Below are 22952 nucleotides of genomic sequence, written 5' to 3' on the forward strand. Positions count from 1 at the left end.
AGTAATTCTCTCAGTGCTGGCTCTCTACTGAGGCGAGGCCAGGATACTAATACATTGTTGTGAGGGAGCAGAGGTAGCCTGACGGATGCCGCTATTCAGAGTGGAAAAAAAACAACCCGTAACCATGACAGAATATGAACACATGGAAATGAATCCCATTTCACCGGCGAGGGATGGATGCTTTTTTTCTCCTCTCTCTCTCTCTCTCTCTCTCTCTCTCACCCAGCCGCCTGTCTGCGACCTTAAATAACAGTCTCACTGTCAGAGCCGATTTAGCTCACCGGCTCACAGATAAATATTTGAAACGAAAGGAGTGAGATGAGAGCAGTCGGCCCTATTTACAAGTCAGGCGAATACACCATTAGTGTGTGATGGTGGAAGGGGCTGAAGGCGGGGGTTGGGGGGTGGACAGAGCTGCTTGAGCCGCCTGTACAGTGGCAATGCACACATCTGCTCCGTCTACCAGACATCGGAGAGGACACAAGCAGCGTCTCTGATCCACCTGCCCACCCGGCCGACGCAAATGTCACCTCAGCTCGTCTGTGGAGCTGCAGATGAGACTCTGCAGCCTCACGCCACTTTGAGCCGCATCCCGCTGTGGGCGTGTGTTAAATCACAATGAGCCAGCCGCGAAAAGCAATCGTTTAAATATGATGTGGAGCCTTTTGTCAGGGGATTATAAAGTCAGCAACTCACACAGCCCATCATGGGCGCCAGAAATAGGTCCTAATTTACCCTCGGAAAAAAAGAGAGAGAGAAGAAGTAGAGGCATGGTGTTCCTCTACATTTACACTTTGATGTTAATAATCTCATTCACACTTTGCTGGGTAACGAGGCAAAAATAGTGTTTAAAACCAGACAGAGCTAGACGGTGTATCCATCGTTTACATACCTTTATACAGAGACATGTCTGCACTGCCTTTATCTAACTAAGTCCATTTAATGTGGACATCTGTCCAAATCCATCTCACAGGTTTTTGTTATTGTCCTATTTAGGGGCATCTAATAGCAGAAATATAATATAATATTAAAGTATGTTTTCATTAGTGTATAATCACCTGGAAATACGAATCGTTGTGTTTTCCTTACCCTAGAATGAGACATTTATATCTACATACGGACGAGAGAAAGTGACGCATCTCTGGAGGGTTTTTTTTCACAGCTGTCGCCAGCTTAACGCTCATTATATTTATAATATTCATTGTTCAACACAGGCCATTTCGGTAGAATATGACGATAGAATAGAAATAATTTTATTGTACTTTTGTACTGCACTTTTTAGGCGGCTGTTTTACTGGCGTCAGGTCGTCGCTTTCAATCCAAAATGACAGAAGCGTAGCTTTACAGCTGGCTGCTGATGTTTCAATGTAACTAACAACCTTTCACATTCTGGCAACATACGTTCTTCGGAGTGTGTCATCTTCACGGTGCAATCTGCAGTGTTTCTACAGTAACCCAGATCGGACAAATCAAGATAGGGACATTCACGTTGTCGCGTCAGACACCGTAGTTCTCTTACACACTTAGCACAGGGGAGGGTTGCAATCTGCAACCTCACCTCTAGATGTCACCAAATCCTACACACTGTCAACCCGTTCTCACTCCCAACTCATCGAATACCGCCCGCCAAATAAGTGCTCCTTGTCATCGTAAACCAACACACTGAGGTACCGTTTAGCGACAGTATGTGATGAACCGGGCTTTCGACTCACTCCGATGTAAACCCACCCATGGCGTTATTCGACGGTCGGAGCAAGTGACGTAGAACTAATAGCGTGAGAGTCCATCCGGGCGGGAAGGGAGGTGGATGGGTCAAACAAACACAAGACTTTCAACCAGGAGGCCGCTGTTCGTGTCCCGTATGAAACGTCAGTTGTTAGTCACGTGAGTCGCTATTATCGTCAGCCATGTGAGTCACAATTTAGTTTCATTTAATTTTATTGGCTTCAAATTCTATAATTGCATGTTACTGTCTTGTCTTTGATTGGTGTTCAATCACAATGTCTAGCAGAATATTAACCCTAAATCAAAACACAGATTAAATCAGATTCCATTTTTTTTCCAAAAACCATGCAAAGTAGTTTTTCCCGTCCTGAATAGTGTCTAATAATCTGCCTGAATGCAGCCTGACCCGAGGTTATTACAGCACGCAGTGGCAGAGAAGGAAGATCCTTCACATGCAGCCATGTTGGCTTGTTGTTTCGGTGGTTTGGGCCGTGGCAGTATTGTTCTTGGATGCTTATTGTTAACACTGTTATTCAGATCTGATTCAGCCACCTGTTGAACCATCTGCAAAGTTTTCGTTCACAGATTTTGCATTTCATTCACACAGAAAAAATGTTGTCACTCAGCTGGGCTTTAGGCAGCCATTGTAGCATTAAAAATGAATGGGGGGAAGAAAAAAAACGATGTAGCTGAAAAGTGGATTTAGTTATATAACCGCAATAATGTCATTTCAAGGTCAGAGTATTTACAGTCTGAAGCACAGGAACGCATAGACGCGCAGGTATTTTTTCCCAGGAAATGGGAGTCAATTTTGATGAGAGTTCCCGGTAAATACCAACATCTCAATTCCCAGTTTTCAACCCTAATTTTAATGCGTAGCAGCTCATCTACCATTATATAAAGCTTTCTAGATATAAGCTCAGTTATTGGTGGAATCCTGTTCTATCAAACGACAACAGGAAGCCGCAAAAAGCACTTTTATGGACATTCATTACGTGTGCTTCATTTTACCTGTCTGCTGGCTTATCTTGTGAAAGCAGCCTTGCTGGTGCGGGGCGCCGACACTGGATCACCATTTAGGACGAGGAAGAAGGGGGGGGGGGGGGAACGGATTTAATGGTGTTTATTTCAGCATCTTAATCATGCCATCTCTCTCTCCTCCTCTCCCTCACTGCGTCTTTCCTTTTCCCCTCATTTTCCTCCCTCCACCTGCAGTTTCATCACCTTCTCTTCACATGCCAGGATATGACACGCACTCAGCTCCCTCTTTATTCTGTTTGTATATCTTTATTGCATGTATGCACATGACTCTATAGGTTCAAGCACAAACACACAATGTGGGCTTCTAACAGTGGCAGTCATGGCAGCTGTGTTATTCCCCTCCGCTATAACACCCCACATGCAGACACACACACTCGCTCTTTACAGACCAGGCCTTCATTAATATTCCGTTGTTGTGCACTGTCTGTGTGTAAGTGTCTGTGTGTGTTTTTTTTTTTTAAACCCGGAGCCAATTTGCTGTCTGCTGTGGCGGGGTGTTTTGTGTTCGCAGCTGTATTTGATAGTGCTACAGCCAGAGAGCGAGAGAGAGAGAGGACTGAATTGAATTTAGAGAGAGAGAGAATGAGCCAGTTCTGGTCCTGGCAGTGATGGAGCCCGGTGATTTACAGCCTCTTACCGTATATAATGAACACGCCCCGGGTGCCCATGGGCACAGGCACCCTCAGCAGGCCTTTGGGGTGTCAAAGGACGTGATAGGGAGGAGGGGGGTGTAAATGTAGTGGTGGTGGTGGTGATGGTGGAGGGGGGGGTGGGGTCAGGAGGAGACGCAGGTGGTGATGCTCGGGGGCACCCAAGGGTCCACTCACCATGCTGTGGTTCCACCTCACTGTACTGAGTCCTCATCTGCGGCCTCCCCGCCATGTGGTCACACCAGAAAGAAAGAGAGAGAGAGAGAGAGAGATAGGAAGGAAGAGAGGAGGACAGACGGTGAGAGAGGAAGTATTAGGGATGGACAGAGGACATGTCCCCATTACTCTCCAGCCCTTCCCGTGGGAATATCCTGCCAAAATGAAGTCCTGTCTGGTCCTTTACATCCTCACAATGTGATTATAGAATAGTGTCTGATTTATTTAAAGCTCTGCAGTGAGTGTTTGCACTTTGGCGTCCCCGAGTGGCTGCAGGAGATAACATAACGTGATATGCATCGCGGGTACAAACAGGATGCTGGAGCCTTGACAGTCTGATACCAGACATGCTTGCATCCGCACTGTGTTTCACTGTGTTTTCCCAATACAAAATAGAATACCAGTATATTATACGTTGTTTATTTATTGCACCTAATCGATCAGTAGTGGACGGTGCTTTAACTAGAATGACAAAGGCACCGTTACTCTAAAGCAGCAACTGCAGCATCCAGTTTTTATGGGTAACAGCATAATAAAACTAGCGTAGTTTAGTGAGGGATATTTTGGGGTTGTTGTTTTTTAGGGGATGAACAGGCGGCTCAGACTTGGAGATAATTAATCTAAATTAGGGCTGTCAATCAATTAGAATATTTAATCGCAATTAATCAATACATGTCCACCGGCGAGGACATCGGGGGACATGCTGCTCCACTCAACTGGCCATTCAAGCGGTGACGTACCCCATGGTTGAATTCACGTGACTGGACCCCGGTTCTCTGCTCGCCATTTCAAACAGGAAACAACACGGCGGCCTGCTCGTAAACGTTCTGTTATTCCGTCTAAACAATCCACCAAAATCTACTTCTGAAAACATTTTAAGCGAGAAACAGGCTATGCCGCTGCTGAATCTGGTTTTATTTTAGACCTAGATCGCCTAGTTTCACAGCTTGGTCTAAGTTTCGTGAGCCGGACGCGTCACACTGGACGGACTCATTTACATAACAAAGGGAGAGCAACAGAGAATGAGGAAACTCCGACACTCGGCCGACCAATCGTGTAACTTCATCACTCACTCAGTGACAGACTTTTGCTTTGCTTTTGTTCCCAAGACTTACGGTTCAAATGTTACAGGTCAAAATGTAAAGATCATATAGCACCAACCACCAAATTGCACCACATTCGACACTGCACTCCCTTGGGTCCTGAGCAATACACCCGCCAAGTGTGAAGTAGATCGGATGAGCGGTTCTCGAGATATGCAAAAAAACACACAGAGGGATAGACAGCACGAATGTAAAGAGTACATATTTTGCACAAACACTGCTATTTCCTTGTAAGTTAAACACCTTGTATTGAAAGAACAAAGACGGAGAGCTCCTTCCCATTAATTCAAGATTTCTGATGATGTTCGCCAACAGCAGACGTTAACGCACCATCAGGACATTAAGCGTAAATAACCCTCCATAGGCCTCCTCTTGAGTATTAGCATCCCACTCGCCGGTCTGATCGGAGGCCCTAATTAAAGGCAGGTGAATCCGAGCTCAATTATTATTCTTGCAGCGTCGCGCGAGCCCACCGAGCTCCGTGATGGATTGTGATCTCTGCTGTGGTTGAAACGCTAGAAAGAGCACAATGTCTTACAGCGGGAGCCACTGATAACTTCACGCAGACAAATAAAGACTGTCACTTTTATTGATTTTTACCCAGCTCCCACCGCCGCCGCCATATACACCCACATCCCCCGCTCCATCCCTGTCTCAGTTTTAACCCCCCCATCACCACCACCCCCACCCGTACACCTCCATCCCCATCAAAGCTTCCCTTTAATGGGAAGGCGTCCAACATCACAAGGCACAGAAAACGTTTCTTCCATGAAAGTATAGCAAACCCAAAATGTGATCAGCATTTAAGGGGTGTCCCTCTTTCATCCCGCTGTCTGTCTCTCCTCCAGAATAAACCAAATAAGCACATACATACTGTATAGACAGACATGAAATCTTAAATAAAATATGCAGGATGGAAGTGAGATTGTCTCTCAACAGCGGGGCAGCGGCGGCAGCACATAACGAGAAATGCAATTTATTCCCTGGCACGTTGCTGCTCGGACAGGCAGATAATGAAAGGCATAGGTCATTGATGGTGACTTAAACCTGCAGCGGTGGAGTGAAATACATTAATAAATATCCACAACATTACTTGGCTAGAGAGTGTAACCCGGGGGAGAGAAGCAAATGACGCAAAGGAACAGCTCCTCATCAAACAGGGGAATACAATTAGTCTTTGGACTGCTGGTGAAAGCCTCCTGCAAATCATAATATCCCTGATCATTGACATCTGAATATCCATTACGGCTGCCCTGAGGGGACCCGCGATCCTGCAGCCTGAGGAGGACAATGTGATACCCGTTGTCACTTTCATTTCATACTGTACATCCACCACCAGCCGGGTGTCTTGAATGAGTCTGATGTCTCAGAATGGAAATGTGCTGCTCTGTAAATAAAAAGTGAGAATACATTTACCCAGTGTGATAGCATTAGACAGAGGAGCTGTGAATAGAAACAGTTGCTGACAATGAGGTAATGCATTCAGAGTAAAGGTATGGAAAGGTAGATAGAGATACAGGCGTCTACAACTTCATTTTCAGTTTCAGTTCTTGTCTTTACACCAAAACGTTACCCTAAATGTTTTATGCAATACTAAAGATATCTTTATGAACTCGATGCTAGATCAAATGTGTCCTGTTCTCGAACTGATGTCACATAAACAAACAATATTCTTACTCCATGTCTGTTGGATGTCATGTGCCAAATCACATTGAGTCACCTTGGCAGCAAACGCATCTTGAAATGTCATCAAAACAAGCGTTGAGTGTCAGACTGAAACTAGTTTAATAAGAAGTACCAGCAAGGACGCTGACTGAGGTGTCAAAAGCATTAGCGCCATTGTAGGTAAAAAAAATATATATTATTATTATTACAGAGCCGGTGGTGGGGGGTTATATTCAGAGAAAAAAGTCGGGAATACGAAGATATAAGTCGTAAATTTGCAGGAAAAAAATTGGATATTGTCCTCGATTAAAGTGGTAAATTTACAAAATAAAAACTTGGATATTCTCTGAGATTATAGTGGTAAATTTACAACAAAAAAAATGGATATTCTATGAGATTAAAGTCATAAATTTACGAGAAAAAACTCGGAAATATCCAAAAAATTCTCATAAATTCAGAGTTTCTTTCTTGGAATATTACCCCCCTCCCTCCCTGCAGCAAGTGACCAATAAAGTTACGTTGCTCACATGACTAGTGATCAAAGTTGTGCAAACATTTCGGCAGGTTCAGCGCTCCAACCTGTAAAACTATACCAGTTGATGCTGGAGTCAAAATGTGAATGTTTTAAACACTGTTTCTGCAGCATTCAGCCTTTTTAGTCAGAGCGTTGGCCTATCGGAGAGATGGACGCCGCCTCTCGGTCTTCTTCCAAGTGAACTGTGATGTTGTTCATTTGGAGTAAGATGGTGATCCAAATTAAACAACCCAACGTCCCTTTTTCTGACTCCTCTCGTTGGCCTGCTGCGATTAACACATGCAATATTCAAACCCAAACAGATAGAGGACGGTGATTGGCTGCCACTTTGAAATGCACTTAAATCCTTGTATTTCTGACAGCCTTCATAAAACAACCATCTGCCTGGAGGAAGTGGAGAAAGTTTATTTGTATAGCACCTTTCAGCAACAAGGAGGCATTAAGAAAAGATATAAATGATTAAATAAATAGGATTCCAGTCAAACAAGATGAAAATAATCTGAAATAGAATAAGAGATATTAAATAGGAGACGTATATATTCATACGTCAGTCAGGTTACTTATTAATGCATGGTGAGACTGGATGAGCTGGTCAATAACACATCTCATGAACAGCCACGACAGGCTACAATTATTTTACACAAAGCAAAACATCAGTGTGGGTGATTTGTAGAGAAGAGAAAAGACGGGTTACATTGTCTGCTGGTATTAAAGCCGTTAAGTGGGTATCCACTAGAGCATAAACACCTATTGTTCTGACGTTGTGCATCAACCCACCAAAACAATCAGACTAAACATCCAGTAATGCTGCTCCCTTTAGGTCTCACAGCTGTATGTTTACATGCTGTTAATGCAACCATAGGCAGACTGCTGGTGAGATGGTGAGAGCCAACCAACCATCAACGCCACCAAACTTCACTTACAAATTCTCTCATTCGCTTTGGCTCAATTTTTGACTGAGAAATGTTTGTTTTTTTCAAAACATTAAGTTCAAATCTCTGAACAATTAGTTCGTTGTTCACAACAGATTTGAATTTCTCATTCTTTCAAGCAAATTGCACGTTTTTTGTGTGCAAAAGGGTCAGTACAATAACCACTTGTACATATCTCGTTGATTAAAACTGATGAGTTGATTCTCAGTGAAATTGTCTTCACAACTTCTAAACTTTCTTTCATCGTTTGAGCCGTCACATGCAAAAAACGATCCGTTCAATTATCACAATCTGTCAGATATACATGTATATCCCATAAATATCTATGACAAGGAGTTACAACTTATGGTTTTTGAACTTTTTCTCATTGTTGCAGTGTTGTTGTTGTTTTTGGCATAGATTTCTTTTCACTATATATGACTTTTACATGAAAGATCAAATGCAAATTTTCTGTTTACAGTACATGTAACACATTGCTGCACAAATAAATGTACTGTATACATATCCCTTTTCTGTGTAGATACTACAGTATTGACTTTTTCTTGTAAAAATTGTACCTACAATTGAAATCGGACTCCAAACAGCTCAGTGTGATACACAATAGCATTCAGCTACATTCTTGTATAGGCCTACAGAAAGCAGTCAGTGTCAGCAAAGACACAAAGAGACAAAGAGAGAGATTTCTATATAAGAAACGTTTCCAATGTTTTGGGTGAGTTACTACCTTTTGCAAACATGCAATAGAGTTGTGATGTCTCATCAAACAGTTGTGACTTTTGCACTCAGAGTTTAGAGAATGTCGGAAAAATGAGTCAAAGCGATCGAGAAAAACTAAGGTTTTGACAATATTAAGAGGAATTTGTGCACGTAAGCAAAGCTTCGTGTGTCTGGCCTCCGTGTTGTACTTTTTGCTTTTGTCACATGAAGATCTTGTCTGCAGATGAAGTCAACTTTGCTTCTGTTTCTCCACATTTCAGCGGGAGACCACCCATATGAGTGCGAGTTCTGCGGGAGCTGCTTCCGAGATGAGAGCACGCTGAAGGGCCACAAACGCATCCACACCGGGGAGAAGCCCTATGAATGTAACGGCTGTGGGAAGAAGTTCAGCCTCAAGCACCAGCTGGAAACCCACTACCGTGTGCACACAGGTGAGCTATACTGTGATCAAAATGAGTCCGGCTGTTTGAAGAGAAAAAAAAAACGCTGCATTCATTGATGTTGATGATCAAAGTGGTCTGAGAGAGGAGTTATGTGATGGAAGTGTTTCTTGATTTACAACAGTTTATCCTTCGTGCCCGGAGCTTCTTGTGTGCAGCATCTCAAGCCATAGCACGGGGTTGCCAGATATTGGTCTGTGAGCTTTTGGTCTCTGCGCAGGCACGATGGTACCAAACCTGGCAACCTCACTGTGATTAAAAACTTTGGGAAGCTGCGGCTTTTGTTTGCCAAGACAGCTTCACAGTGTAACTCCCTCTAAAACAACAATCTGTCATTTTTACACTTATGTATACAGACCAAACAACCGAAATACAATAGGTTAATTAGAGAGCTTTAGAGGGGCTGATAGTAGGGCTGCACAATTAATCCAAATTTTATTGAAGTCGCATTATTCAAATCCCAGGAGGTGCAATATTTGTTAATCTGAAAATGCTCCTTTTGGAATAAGGCCTAATTCAGAATATCCAAACGGAATATGCTGTTAACATAACCCGTATCAAATTGTCATATTCTAAATAATAATGAAATATTAGTGTGCGTTTAAACACTCAGTGAGACGTCATCCCCTTCTTCCACTTCTCCTAGTAGTTGATATGAGTGCATTAGATCTCATAATAACAGTGTTGAAACATATTGATGCAGCTTTAGGTGCCCGCTGAAGGACTCTGTAGGAAATCCAAGTTGCACGGCACAGACCAGACCAGATGAATATCTTTGTTGCTGTGATACAGTAGATGAATGTCTCCGAAGACTTTGTATTGATCCCGGTATATTTAGAGCCCCATAAAGATGTTGACACAGTGATAAGCTGGGTGCCCTGGAGAATGAGTGCACGCTACGCAGCAGACTGAGTGAGGATATCACGAGTGCTCACCAGGATGGCACACCGCCAAGGCTTTATGCTTCCTCACCAGCTCTTTTTCTCTAACACACACACACACACAACAGCAGCAGCACCCTCCCATCTCCCATTCAATAAGCCAGCTGTTAAGCCACACTATCAAGGCAGCCTGTCCAATAATTGGCTCCCCCCCGTCCACCCTTTCCCCTTTTGTGTGGGGGAGGGGGCTTTGCGTTAAGCCGGAGAGCAACAGCAGATAACAAGAGCAAGTGACAAGCTCACAGTCAAAGGCCACCTCGCACAAAAGGGAGCTGCTTGATGAATCATCGACATTGGCAACCTAACCCCCCCCCCCGCATCCCCCTTCTCTCCACACATCCCAAATGCCAATGGCGGATCAATACCTGGGCCCCATTTGCAATTCATTATTAGCTAGTTATTTGAGGCGACCCTGTTTACAGTCTGGTTATCAATATCAACATAATGCAGGTGTCCGCGCTGCCGCACAGCACCGCATTCATGCTTATTGGCTGAATGACGGCGTGACCCACAACCCGCGGAGGTCAAGGTTAACCAGGGCGCCAGAAAAGGACAGACAGAGCGAGCAAGCGGAGGCACGAGGCCGCCCGTTTTCGGCGGCACACATGCGCGAGGCTCCAGCTGAAAGGTGACAGCGAGCGGCGGGCTAGATCACATCCGACAGCTCATTTCAAATGCCATTGGTAAAGGTCAGCATTTACATGTCTAATTTGCGTCTGCCGGCTTGAGCGCTGGCGGATTATTCCCCGCCATCACTCAAATCATTAGCACATTTAGGACGGCTGCTGTTGCTGAATTGAAATGTGCTTCTTGAATATAGCATCCCCCCACAGCCAGGAAGCAGCGCCGCACTTTGATTTATGACACCTTCAGGACTTCTCCATGGCAGGAGCTGTATTTTGTGTAATGTGCTACATTGATTAAATGTGGCTTATAAAAGAAATAGCAGACATTTAAACATCCAACCTGATCTCATGGGAAGGTGTATAAATAGCACGACATTTTGAGGACAGTCAGTGTGTCGTGATAACACATTTTAGGCTTTTCACGTGTCATTTAACGCCACAGACTTAACGTTGTGAAATGGATTTTCATGTGTTATTTAACGCCGCAATTCATGTATATCCCACAAAATCAATTTGTTTGTTCAATAGTGAACCAGGAAGTATAGAAGCGACAAAAAGGAGGAGGTCGAGGTGATGTATAGGAGTGTTGACAGTGTTATTGGGTCTAAAAATACCGGCGTTCGTGTCCCGTGTGAAACCAGAAGTCAGCGTTGATTTACAGTATTTGTCACGTAACTTACGTCCTTAAGTAACGCCACTTCCATAGATATTTTAAGCCAAACCACGATCTTTTCCTAAACCTAACTAAGTAGTTTATTGCCTAAACATAAGGAAGTTGTTTCCTTTGAAGACGGAAGTTTATTTTGAAAAGACTGTATGCATGTAATGAGCGGAAATTGACACGTGTTGCTGGACATTCGTAGGAAAACAAACAGGAAAGGAGGAATAACTGTTTAATATCATAAGCACCATTGCATGAGATTACATTGTACCGTGAAATTGTCTCTGGTGCTTATAGCGACTGATAACGCCTATTCAATGGCCTGACAACAGTCTAATCGGCTGGTTTAGGTGGTCTTGACTACAGCTCTGCAGGATGCAGCTCGGATTCGGAAGTGTTCAAGAACATGAATTAATTATGTATTTGCATAGACGTCATATAACTCCTTAGTGTTGTCTTTTGGGGGGTTTTCAAAAGGAGATCTAAGAAGGTAGACCTTAAAAAGCGAAAGCACGTTGTTCTCTGTGTGATCAGAAGCCGCTGCTGCCACATTTGATAGTTGCACATTTTGATTAAATAGCATCTCTTTCATTTTCTTCTGTGCACGACATGATGTGGAAAAAAAAAAACCTCGCACGGTTTCAAAATCCCAATACAGTGGGGTCTTTTTAATAAAGGCAGTAATGAGAATTGATAACAACTGAACACAAAGGACTTATGTCCCCCCCCCAACCACAAGAATAATTAGAAGATCATGCGTTAGCTGCTTGATGGACCTGACTGTCTCTCCGAGGTGAACAAACGCCACTATACTGTACGTCCATGCTTTTATCCGTCCGTCTCTTTTTGAGTTGTACCAATTATTGGGGGCAGCTGGAATGACTTAAAAGAGTTAGTGTGGTCTTTTACTACTGCACACTGCTGTTCAGGAGACAGTTGGGATGTCACTCCTGGGTTTTGGCTTGTCACTTACAGTACAGCGCTGTGTGCACAGTCCAATTATCATCACAACACCGGGATTTCTTGTGGGCCAGCAGGGTGAAATCTGTGCTCTCTAAATTAGTGGTGATGGGACGTTCTTCTCTCCTGAAGCCCTGACGTATAGAGACTTATTTTTTTTACTTCTCACACACAACAGGTTTCATATGCTGCAGTCTGAACTGTCACATTTTGCCTTTGAAGGATGACTCAGTTTTATTATAGCGTGGATCTTATTTTTATAGCTTTGGCCAGCATTCTTATCAGTAATAAAAGCATCGGTCAACCAGTTAATTGCTACGATCACTAAAAAGAAGTCAGACAGGTTTAAAACAAACCCCAGGTTAGCCATTTTGACAGAGAAAAAGAAGGCGTATTCACCGTAGTTATGAATACACACAGTTTTCCTGTGCAATTAGGGTTTGTTGCCAACATTTTGGGTGCACTCAGTTGCAGTTTTGCTTCCAAAATAAAGTGATTTAGCAACACATTCTCTCTCCCAACTCGTCAAATACCGACGTTTGTTCAGTGGCCTTACGGTTCGAACAATGACGCTCTACGTACCACTTTAACATCAGTTTTGGACGTGTTGGGGACGACGTGTCAATATACGCTAGTTACATGCATCGTGTCTTTTCAAAATAAACTTCCGTCTTCACAGAAAGTTAAGTTTAGGCAACACAACCACTTAGTTAGGGTTAGGAAACGATTGTAGTTTAACCTGACGAACGACTCACGGGACTAACAATTGACATGACGAAATAAGTCAATGTTGACTTTTAGTTTCACACGAGACACGAACAGCGGTCTCCTCGTTGAAAGTCCGGTGTTTGCTGGACCCATCCACTACCACTCTCACCCGTCCTACGTGGACTGTGACGCTCTTTATAGCCTTCTAAGTCAGTTGCTCTGACCGCCCGATATTTAACGAGTTGGGAGTGAGAACGGGTTGGGTTTAGGTAATCTGGTTTACGTTTAGTTCACACTACACGACTTAAGCCCTGATTTTCCGCTCCCCGAGAGATCAGAGACAAATCGGCGTTCAAGCATCATGTGTAAACTGCTCAAAGACGTGAGCCAAGAGGCTCGCCGGCGCTCGCCGATGCCTCTCAGACACATTCCAGATATCTAGTATGCTAAATATCTGGACCTGTCGGGAACTCTAGCCACAAGCGACAGCCAATGAATGCGCGAGACACGGGTTGAGGAGAAACCTGTGGAAGGAGGGGATCGCCTGTAACAACAGGAACTTACTGTATGTGCTGCATTTGCAACACGGAGCAAAGTTGTTGTTGCACCTAGAGGAAGAAATAGTTAAAAAGAGTGTTGTAATAATACTGCATAGCAATTTGGTTATCAAGGCACAGAAGATCCACACTGGTATTTGAAGCAAACAATAATATTACATTGCTGGTACGGGCCTTCACAATGAGGCCACACTTCTTCTTCTTCCTGTGAGCAACACTGACTTTAGTGGAGATGAGCGAATTTTCACATTGCATTCAAATAATGAAAGCCTTTGGGTGTGAATGACAAACGCTGCTGTGTTTACCAGAACACCTCACACACCGATACATCCTGTTCTTTTCTTTCAATTGATTGATTTTGCTATCAAATGCATTTATTTTCCTGATTAACAGGCACATCACGCCTCAACAAGAACATAATACTGTCACTGAATGGCACTTGGGCTAACATGATTGTTGTCTTCACCCCCACCCCTCATCATCTTTAGGTGAGAAGCCATTCGAGTGCAAGCTGTGCCACCAGCGATCCAGGGACTACTCGGCCATGATCAAGCACCTGCGCACCCACAACGGCGCCTCGCCCTACCAATGCACCATCTGCCTGGAGTACTGCCCCAGCCTGTCAGCCATGCAGAAGCACATGAAGGGCCACAAGCCCGAAGACGTCCCCCCAGACTGGCGCATAGAGAAGACCTACCTGTACCTCTGCTACGTCTGAGGCCTGGGAGAGTGAATGAAGAGAGGGAGGGGTAGGTGTGAGGGTGGTGGGGCGGGGTTGAGAGGTAAGGGGAATGTAATTGAGCGGATAGGAGGCTGCGTTTGCCGATTTAGGAAACGTCAACGGCGAGAGACCCGAAAGCAAGAGGGGTTTGTTTTCTCTTTTTACTTTTCATGCAAAGGCGGCGCCGACCGACGGGGGGGTTAAAGGGTGGTGACGGTGGGACAAAAGTGCTAAGAAGAGGAAGACTTGGACACGGAGAGGGATTCTCCACCATAGTTCGGATTCACCGGGTCATTCACTACATCTGCAACTGTGTTATTGTTTCAGGTCATTTCATGCAGCGCCACAAAGCGAGCGAGCTGCAAAGGAAGTGACTTTTTTTTGGATGCTGCTGCGAGTGAGAAAGCAGATTCTCAAGGGCTATCTGAACCCGCACAAGCTTGCCATCACTCCATTTTAGGGGAAAGGTTTTTTTTTTGTATTGGTATTGGTTTGTTTACATTTTCCCTGCTTAGTCATGCTAGTCTGGATCACATGATCAATTTAGGCCCCCAGTTCATCATGGTTTTGAGGAACTATGGCTTTCAGACGCCAAATCTTTCATGTTATGGTAGTTATAAATCACAACAAAGTTATCTTTGAGGAGGACCAAGACATATTTTCCAACAGGTTTCACCAGAGTTTGAATGGGTGAACATGCCCCTAATCTTTTCCATCCCTAAAGGGAGATTTGTTTTGGTAACTTCCCGTCATTTACCAGATCTTCCCCAGTATAAATGTCCATACATGAGATTCTTCCGACCCCAGCGGCGCCGGTGAGATAGCCCCTGAGAATCCGCAGCGGAGCCGGTAGGCGTATGCAGTTGATGAAACAGTTGGACTGGATGAATGGGAGCACTAAAATACTGCAAACCAAGTGTCTGTTTGGTTGTTATCGGGGGAGTGGTGAGATGCTAGTGCTGCTTTTTTTTGTTGTTGTTGGAAGTCTCCCCAGTTTTCTCAGTAGTCTTCCTGGTTCTCTGTCAGATGAGTGCTGGAGAAGGTGGAGTCACCACTGGCCTCCGCGGTTCTCCCCAGAGGAGCCAACTTGTGTCACTTTTTCATCTTATATTTTTGTAGCTCTGCATCATCGTAGTTTATCATGGCTTGATTGCACAGGTAAAGCATATTACGACAACAGTCTCTGTTTGATGTCTGCAAGTTATATATTTTTCCATTAAATCATAACTCGCTATTACAGTACGCCACATTAAACCCAGCATATCCACCTACTCAGCAATAGATAACTGGACTGCTTTTTATCCATTTACATTTAACCAGACGACTATCATTATCTCACACTAATGATGAACTACACAAACTGACACATAAGCAGTAACACTTTGTAACACCACGACAGATCTGTCCATTCACCACAGGGATGGAAAACACAAAATGGGAAAAGGCTGCTTTCCGTGGGAGTCCTTCGACTCCGACTGCTCGTTGTGAATGTTGAAGAAGTGCTGGGAATGCCTTCGCTGCACGCCTTCACGTTTGTCAAAGGCGGTGTGGCGGGTTGAAGACTGTTATATGGCATCGAAACATGAATGTGAATGACTGTGAGCCAGGTTCGCACAAGGCTGTTGTCAAAATACATAGCAGGTTAATGCCGCCTTTCAATGGAAGTCAGACACCTATAATTCCCACCTTGGAGGTTGTTATTACTCTCCACGCCTTCCCACTGGTTCAGATTCTCTCCATCCAACATCAGATGCTGTTACCCGTGCAACAGCTCAGACATTCACCAGCCAGCAGCTGTGAATGCTATTTTACATTTGACATGATCGTTCACCACCAGATGTTCTGATAGACTGGACAAAACGATCTGATGGAGCAGCTGAAACATATCTTCAAATTCAACCTTTAATGTAGATTGACGGCTGGATTATTAACATAACCTAAAGGCGAGTCCTGCGTTATCTGGGGTTCCTTTCCTGTAGTTATATAGAGAGGCCAAATCCCTCCCCCACCGATGGACCACCATGGGACCTTATTTTGTTAAAAAAATATGAACGGTAGTCAACGCAAGAGACAGATCATTTGTTGATCCCGTTTGAATTGTGGCCTGAATCACTCGTATGATGTTTGTCAATTTATAACATAATTTTGCAAGTCAAGAAAGTCTCAGTTTTGTGTGGAACAGCTCAGTTTGGCACAATGTACGTCACTAACACTAGCTATCTAACTAACTTAGCTATGACCATGCACAAATGTCACTTGATGTGTTTTATCCAGCGACTCTTTTTATCAACCGGGAAGCAAAAGAACGAGCGAGAACCCGTTCAATCGTAGTTCCAGAGAGAGAGAAGTCTCTCACGTGACTTTTGGGTGTCGTCTTTCTAATTACGTATTTTTACAGTTTGATACTTCAACATTTTTACAACAAACTGCGACTTTCTTGACTTATAAAATGACCTTTTAAGCTGACAAACATCATCTGTGTGATTTGTAGCGCAATTCAAATGGGATCAGAAATCTCTCGCCGTTGATTACCGTTCATATTTTTTCCGAAATAAGGTCCCACGGTGGATTTCGCCTCTCTATTACAGTTTTTAAATGGTGCATATTCCTAAATATATTTGCATTGATTTAAATTACCACTGGGGATACTTAGTGTATGCTGCAATGTTTACATACCTGCATCATGGAAGAAACATCTGCATACAGCCCAAACTGAAAGGCTTATTTTGGTGGGAATTACCAATGTCTCTGAAACGCAGCATTAGACCTGTATGACGCAGCCACAGGTATTACGGTTGAACCTGAGGCGAGCATCACTGCATGTCACAGCGTTGCCGTGGTGATCACATATCCAAATGGCCGGTGGAAAAAGGGGGAAATCACTGATAGGACGAGACACTGCCCAGCAGCTTAGGGGGCGACCAGTAAGACGACAGAATAAATCAACTCTTTCTCTGTGGTTTTGTCCCTGCGCTTCGTCTCTCTCGTCTCCTGTTGTTGTTGTTGTTGATGTTGTTGTTGTTGTTACTATTGACCTTGAGTTTGATCTCAACACATCGTACTTGAATTACCTCGTTTTGTGACCTCATGTTGCTTGTGTATTTTAATTTTCCCTTTTGTTTCATTTGTACACTTTTTTTTGTGTGTGTTCAAGAGTGTGTGTTTGAAAAGATGCATTGCACGACATGATGAAGCAATGTGTGTACGCAGAAAAATTTAAGTGCCACGGTGAAGAGATTTTGTTTTTCTCATGTGTATTTCTTTGTGCATTACTTGTTACCAAACTTGGTATTATTAACCCCGCTTGTTAAAGAGCCGGAAGGTTTGGTCATTTGTTATAAAAGCTACCTCTAAGTTGTTTCATTTTTTTTATTTTTTTTGGCAAAAGCACATTTATTTTGTGTTTTGTGTTTTGCATTATTTCATCATTGCTACTTCATCTCATGCTTCTTTTTTGTTTTTCAAAAGTTGATTTAAGATTGTGTTTTTAAGCAAAATGTATATAAAAGCGTCAGAGATAACAAAAGTAGAGGTTGATAGGATTTGGAAAGTCACTCAAATGGACGTTTATTCTTCTCTTATAGTCTCCCCCCTGCACCTCCAACCACAGAAGAGCAGAGAAAAAGAAAAAAAAGCAATTTTGAAGCCTTAAGTGATGAGTTCGAGGGATGCGGCAGATAAGAGGAAGTACTATTGCTGTCAAGAGGGTTTAAAAACAAGAATTAAAACTTGAAAATATGTGAATAGAAGTGTAGTTTTGTAATGTGAAAAAAAAGAAGGTTCGTCAAAAAGCGCTGAACCGCCCAGGACAGGTCATATTTGCAGTGATGCAGAGTGCGTTGGACAATTGGAACTGCAAGTGGTAATCAAAAAAGAAAAAACCAGAAGGTTAAAAATAGAGATTGTCTCCGCTGACAAGCTCTCTTGAGAAATGAGCATATTCCTGAACAAGAGCCAACAGAGGCAATTTGATATATAAAAATTGTGATATTTTTGTATTCTGTGTCAGTCCTTTTTCCATTTGTGGAGGGTTACAGCAGGGCACAAATATTTGTATTTCTTTTCTTTTTTTACCTGTTTTATTTTTTCTCTCTCTGGGTGTGAATCATTTTTGCCTTGCTCCTCTTTGATATTGTTGGACAAAAAAACATGTGTGTGAACATATTGTAATAATAAGTGTTGCTTTCTGGATGTCAATTGCATTGTAGGTGAAGGACTAAATCTATCCGCCACAAATTTTACGAGTGTGTGTGTATGTGACAAAAGAAAAAAAAAAAGGAAAAAAAAAGATGATAAAATACGGGACGGCAGGGGGGCGCTGCCAAACCGACCAATTAGTACTTGTCATTTACAATTTTTCAATCAAACTTGACTGTCAACATGTCTTTTGTTTTTGTATTTGAAAAAAAAAAAAAGAAGAAGAAGGGATGGCATGTCCCGTGGTGTCTTGCCATTTGATTCTCAAACACTGTGAGCTGAGGGGCTTTTTCACCCTCATATAATATCCACCCACTATAATATACCCAGTCACGGCTCAGTCTGAACCACCACAATGCAAGACTTGATCAGTCACATTATTCCTATCATCGTCCTCTGAATGTTTTCTACTTTTTCGTGCGGGTGAAAGAGTGCGTCAAAGAGTGTGTAACTATGTGTGTGCGTGTGTGTGTTAGTGGAAAAATGCACTAATCAGATCAGATACAAAATAAGATGATACTCTATGCCACTTTTTTTCTCTATGTTGGAAAAAATATATATATACATTGGCATCGATATAGTTCTTCCCTCAGTGTTCCTCCGATGTTTCTGTACGATCTTTGTGCCTAAAAATGGAATTTGTTCAACAAAAATATCCATCTATATCTGCTTAGTTTCCGTATTTTCAGAAGAAAATAAAAATGGTGTCTCCAGCACCCTAGGGATGTCATGACGCTCGAGATTGACCTGATTTTTATTTTATTTTTTAAATCCTGAATAGAGCGGTGCGTCTTCTTCTTCAAGGACTGCAATAAACCCCTTAATGCTATTGAAATAGCAACTGGGATTCTGCATTCACCTCTTCTCTTATAGGCTGTGATTGGCACCCAAAAGCATTTATTTAGCGACACAAAACAAAGCATTACTGGAATCCAGACAGGCTGCCAGTGGCGAGACCTGCAAAATCTGCTCCATGAAATTGTTTTTTCTGCAAGCAAATTAAGTCTCCACTCAGATTGTCTATTTTTTTTTTCCTTGTTGTCAGCAACAGGTTTGCTGATGAGAACTTTATATTGCTCTTGAAAGAATAAAAATAAAAGAAAGAAAACCTCCATTTGGGGAGGTTGGCACTAGGGTATTCCCCCTTCTGCTTTGCTTCAGTTTCTTTCTTTTTTTTAAAGTACTTTTTTCCTTTTCTACAAAATGCATTTAAGAAAGGGATGTTAAATTCGTCAGAGAGGAATCATGGCATCCCTGGAGCTGGCACTCTGTGTTTTGGTGTGGTGTTTCTAGAACAAAGTAGCCATTTCATGCAGTGTTGCAATGCATGTGCCATCGAGGTCTAGACTAAAAACTGTTTTGAGTAACAAAGCACCAAGACATTGTATTTTTTTATATTAGCACTGAGGACCAATTGCCCTGTCGGACCAAGCATAACAAAGCTTTTTATGTAACAAAGCTTTTCTCTCTCTGTCTTTCCCTGGCTTGTCTGTGCTACTTCTCTCCTCCATTGTTGTGACAGCACAAGTGCCAGTCAAGTTGCTCTGTATTAAGAAAATAGTGTTTTTATTATGATTTGAATTGTTATAGTTTTTGTCTACCTCAGCACCTAATCTTAGCCTAATCTTAGAAGGTGCCCAATTATTATTTTTTATTTTCTTTATTTTGTTCTCTTATTGTTGTCAGTTGTATAATTTTTTGAAATTTGCATTAGAGCTTTGCAAAGGTCCTTTGTCTTTTCCAGCGACAACGTGCTATTTTTTTCCGTGGCAGTACGTTTCCTGTTGAGCTGTGCCACCAATCTATAGCCACCGTCTGTTGATATAGAGGTTGTTCTTTTTTGTTTTTTTCCATGTAGAATCAGACACCTCTCTTTGTAACATTTCAGTGTTCTCTGATGGAGTGTGAAAAAAAAATAAAAAGGAAAAATAAAAGATTTAATGCTGCAGGTTCTCTTCTCCATGTTGTCACTAAAGTCAATGTTGTGCCTTTGATAGTGGAAAATATAAAGAATATTTCTTTCTTTTTTTTACATCCTACTAACAGTAGATTGTTTTTTGTAGTGGAATTTTTTTGTATTTTTATTTGAGTCTCATAATAAAAATCAAATCATGATGTTCAGTTGTATACTTTCAATCTGCGGTTAGAAAAAAATAAAAAATGGACTTCATGTTGTCTGTCTTAGCCCTCTTTCTGGCTCGCTATTTGTTTTTCTTTAAAGAACAGAAGGTGACAGTATAGGATCCAACACCAAATAATCATTTTGTACTTTTGCATAAAATATACTTCATTGTGTAATAATGTGATGAATTACAATCTCTTTCAAGTATTTCAGTCCAGTGAACCTAAACACACCAATAACTTTTTTGAACAGTTATTTTATTTCTTTGCTCTGTTAGACTTTGCTGTCATTTTTACAGTTAAATACCACAAAATGCCCAATAAACCTACCACAAAAAACATCTTTACAGTTAGTTACTGTAATTTTCATAGCATGGTGCAGTAGATGTTATATAGTCAAGTTTATTTATATAGCAATTGGACCAAAGTGCTGTAGAAGTTAAAGTGAACAGCGAGTAAAATATCAACAAAACAATAGCTTTGCAATGGAAAAATACAAGGCAATGTCCTAAAATGAGCACAAATCTAAAACAGAATAAAACAATTTATAAAAATAAGTTTATAAATACTAAACATTCAAGCATTAAAACCACTAATGGCAACCAAAGGCCGTTAAAAATAAGTATATCTTGAGGTTTGTCTTAAAAATGTTAATGGAGGAACATTTACAGCAACTTACTTGTAAATTGTATTTTTGAAATAGCGGTAATTTACTGTTAACATGTTAGCGGTAGTCGAATGGTTCCTCATGGGCTGTTTATGTATTTCTTGTATGTATTTATTTTTTTCCAATTCAGTGGTTGAAGCAATTCTTTACATTTTAAATATCTATTAATGGCAAATTAGAATTTGCTTTAAAATAGGAAGTGAAGAACAATATTCATGAAACAATTCAGTCATTGTTACTGTAGGTGCAAAAAATCTTTAATAACAGCAAATAAAATGAAGACAACTATTAAGACCTCCAATGCACTTTGTTCCTGATCATTTCCATCACTGGTTGACAAAAAAATTGGATGCTGTACGAGACGATTCATCAGGAGTGTTCCAGATTGAAGCCAAACCAGCATCTTATTCCAGCAGTTCAAGGTCAGTAAGGAATTTGTGTCATAAATTAACTCAGATATCAGCCAGTTTTTAACAGCCCCATTCAAGTTAAAAGCAACTGAAGACAGACACCGCAGGGTCAGTGAGCTGCTGAGGAATGAATAACGGTTTCCGTTATTAGTTGATCTGCAGTCTTCAGCTGACATTGGCTTTTAATGTGAAGGAACCACAGTGCATATATATTTATTGCCTTATTTATATACTTCAGGATTTATTTCATAGCCATATTTATGAATTTAATATTGAATGAATAATATTCCATAGCAGTAGCTAAACGTTAGTATATTTAAATGTGGTTAAAGGTGCTAAACTCAACACCGGCTTGGGTGAGGATGGCGTTATCAGCGCTGACCGGCAGCGCAGTGCAGACTGCAGAGCGGCGACCAATAGAGAGCCAGTGGGGCACACACACTGGAACTCACATGCACTAACATGCACGCGTGGCCGGACCGGCTGCGTAAACCAAGCGCAGAGAAACTCAGATAACAGCTTCATTCTCTGCTCAGGTAGACGTTAAATAGTTGTTTTGTCATGTAACATTTAAGTTTAGCACCCCATGTTGGATATTTCTGGTGCAGCTTTAGAGTAAAGCCACTTTGGGGAAACTGCTTCTTCCTTGTTTTAATTGGTTAATACAAACATGTGACCTGGGTCATAGTTCATTTTGGCCATCTTTGTTTTGAATGCATGCTGTAGGCTCTGTGGACTTTGCACCTCTGAATCTGCCTCCATCTGTAAAGCCTTGGAGAAGCATCATTTGTAAGTTTAAGTATTTATTTATTCCAGGTAACATTATATATGTGTACATTTTGTGAGTTTATACATTGCTTTGTAGTGCCTTGTGTATATATGCTTTACTGTCATTTCAGTTTCACAAAAAAGGTCTGTACTAGGTGCAACAGGATGTCTCAAGACATGCAAGTAAAGACAGGTCAACTTTTCCTATTTGCCTGAGTCATTATTCAAGCCTCTCAGACTTAATGTTTAGCTATCTGTCTATGTCTGCACATCAGAATATGGCAGAATATGTTGGCTACTATACGCTCTGAATTTGAAATTTAGAAAACCTAGAATTATGGGCAGAAATATGTGTCACTAGAAACTGAATTAATTTAATTAAATGTAATTAAATTAAATTTAAATAAAATTATTTATATTTGAATTGCTCATCTTGAATAATTGCATTAAAAAATTGAATTTGAATCGCATAATTTGAAATGTAGTTGGAAATTCTGCTGCTTCTCAGCCTCCATGCAGCTCCAACATGACCGTTCTGAAGATATGGTATCATAGACCAAAAAATCCTGGGTACTGGCAACAGTGTTGCCT

General features: G+C 41.9%; 1 protein-coding gene across 2 annotated transcripts in view; it reads left to right on the forward strand.

Annotated features, from left to right (window-relative positions):
• Positions 1 to 20564, forward strand: part of zbtb16a (zinc finger and BTB domain containing 16a) — a 168422-nt gene extending 147858 nt beyond the window's left edge. For both annotated transcript variants that reach the window (XM_074611908.1, XM_074611909.1), the window contains exons 6-7: positions 8845 to 9015; positions 13966 to 20564. In XM_074611908.1, the coding sequence (XP_074468009.1) occupies positions 8845 to 9015; positions 13966 to 14195 (401 nt within the window). In that variant the 3' untranslated portion in view covers positions 14196 to 20564. The remainder of the gene's footprint in view (positions 1 to 8844; positions 9016 to 13965) is intronic.
• The last annotated feature ends 2388 nt before the right edge of the window (positions 20565 to 22952 follow it).

This window comes from Sebastes fasciatus, chromosome 16 (genome assembly GCF_043250625.1).
Source record: "Sebastes fasciatus isolate fSebFas1 chromosome 16, fSebFas1.pri, whole genome shotgun sequence".
Lineage (NCBI taxonomy): Eukaryota > Metazoa > Chordata > Actinopteri > Perciformes > Sebastidae > Sebastes > Sebastes fasciatus.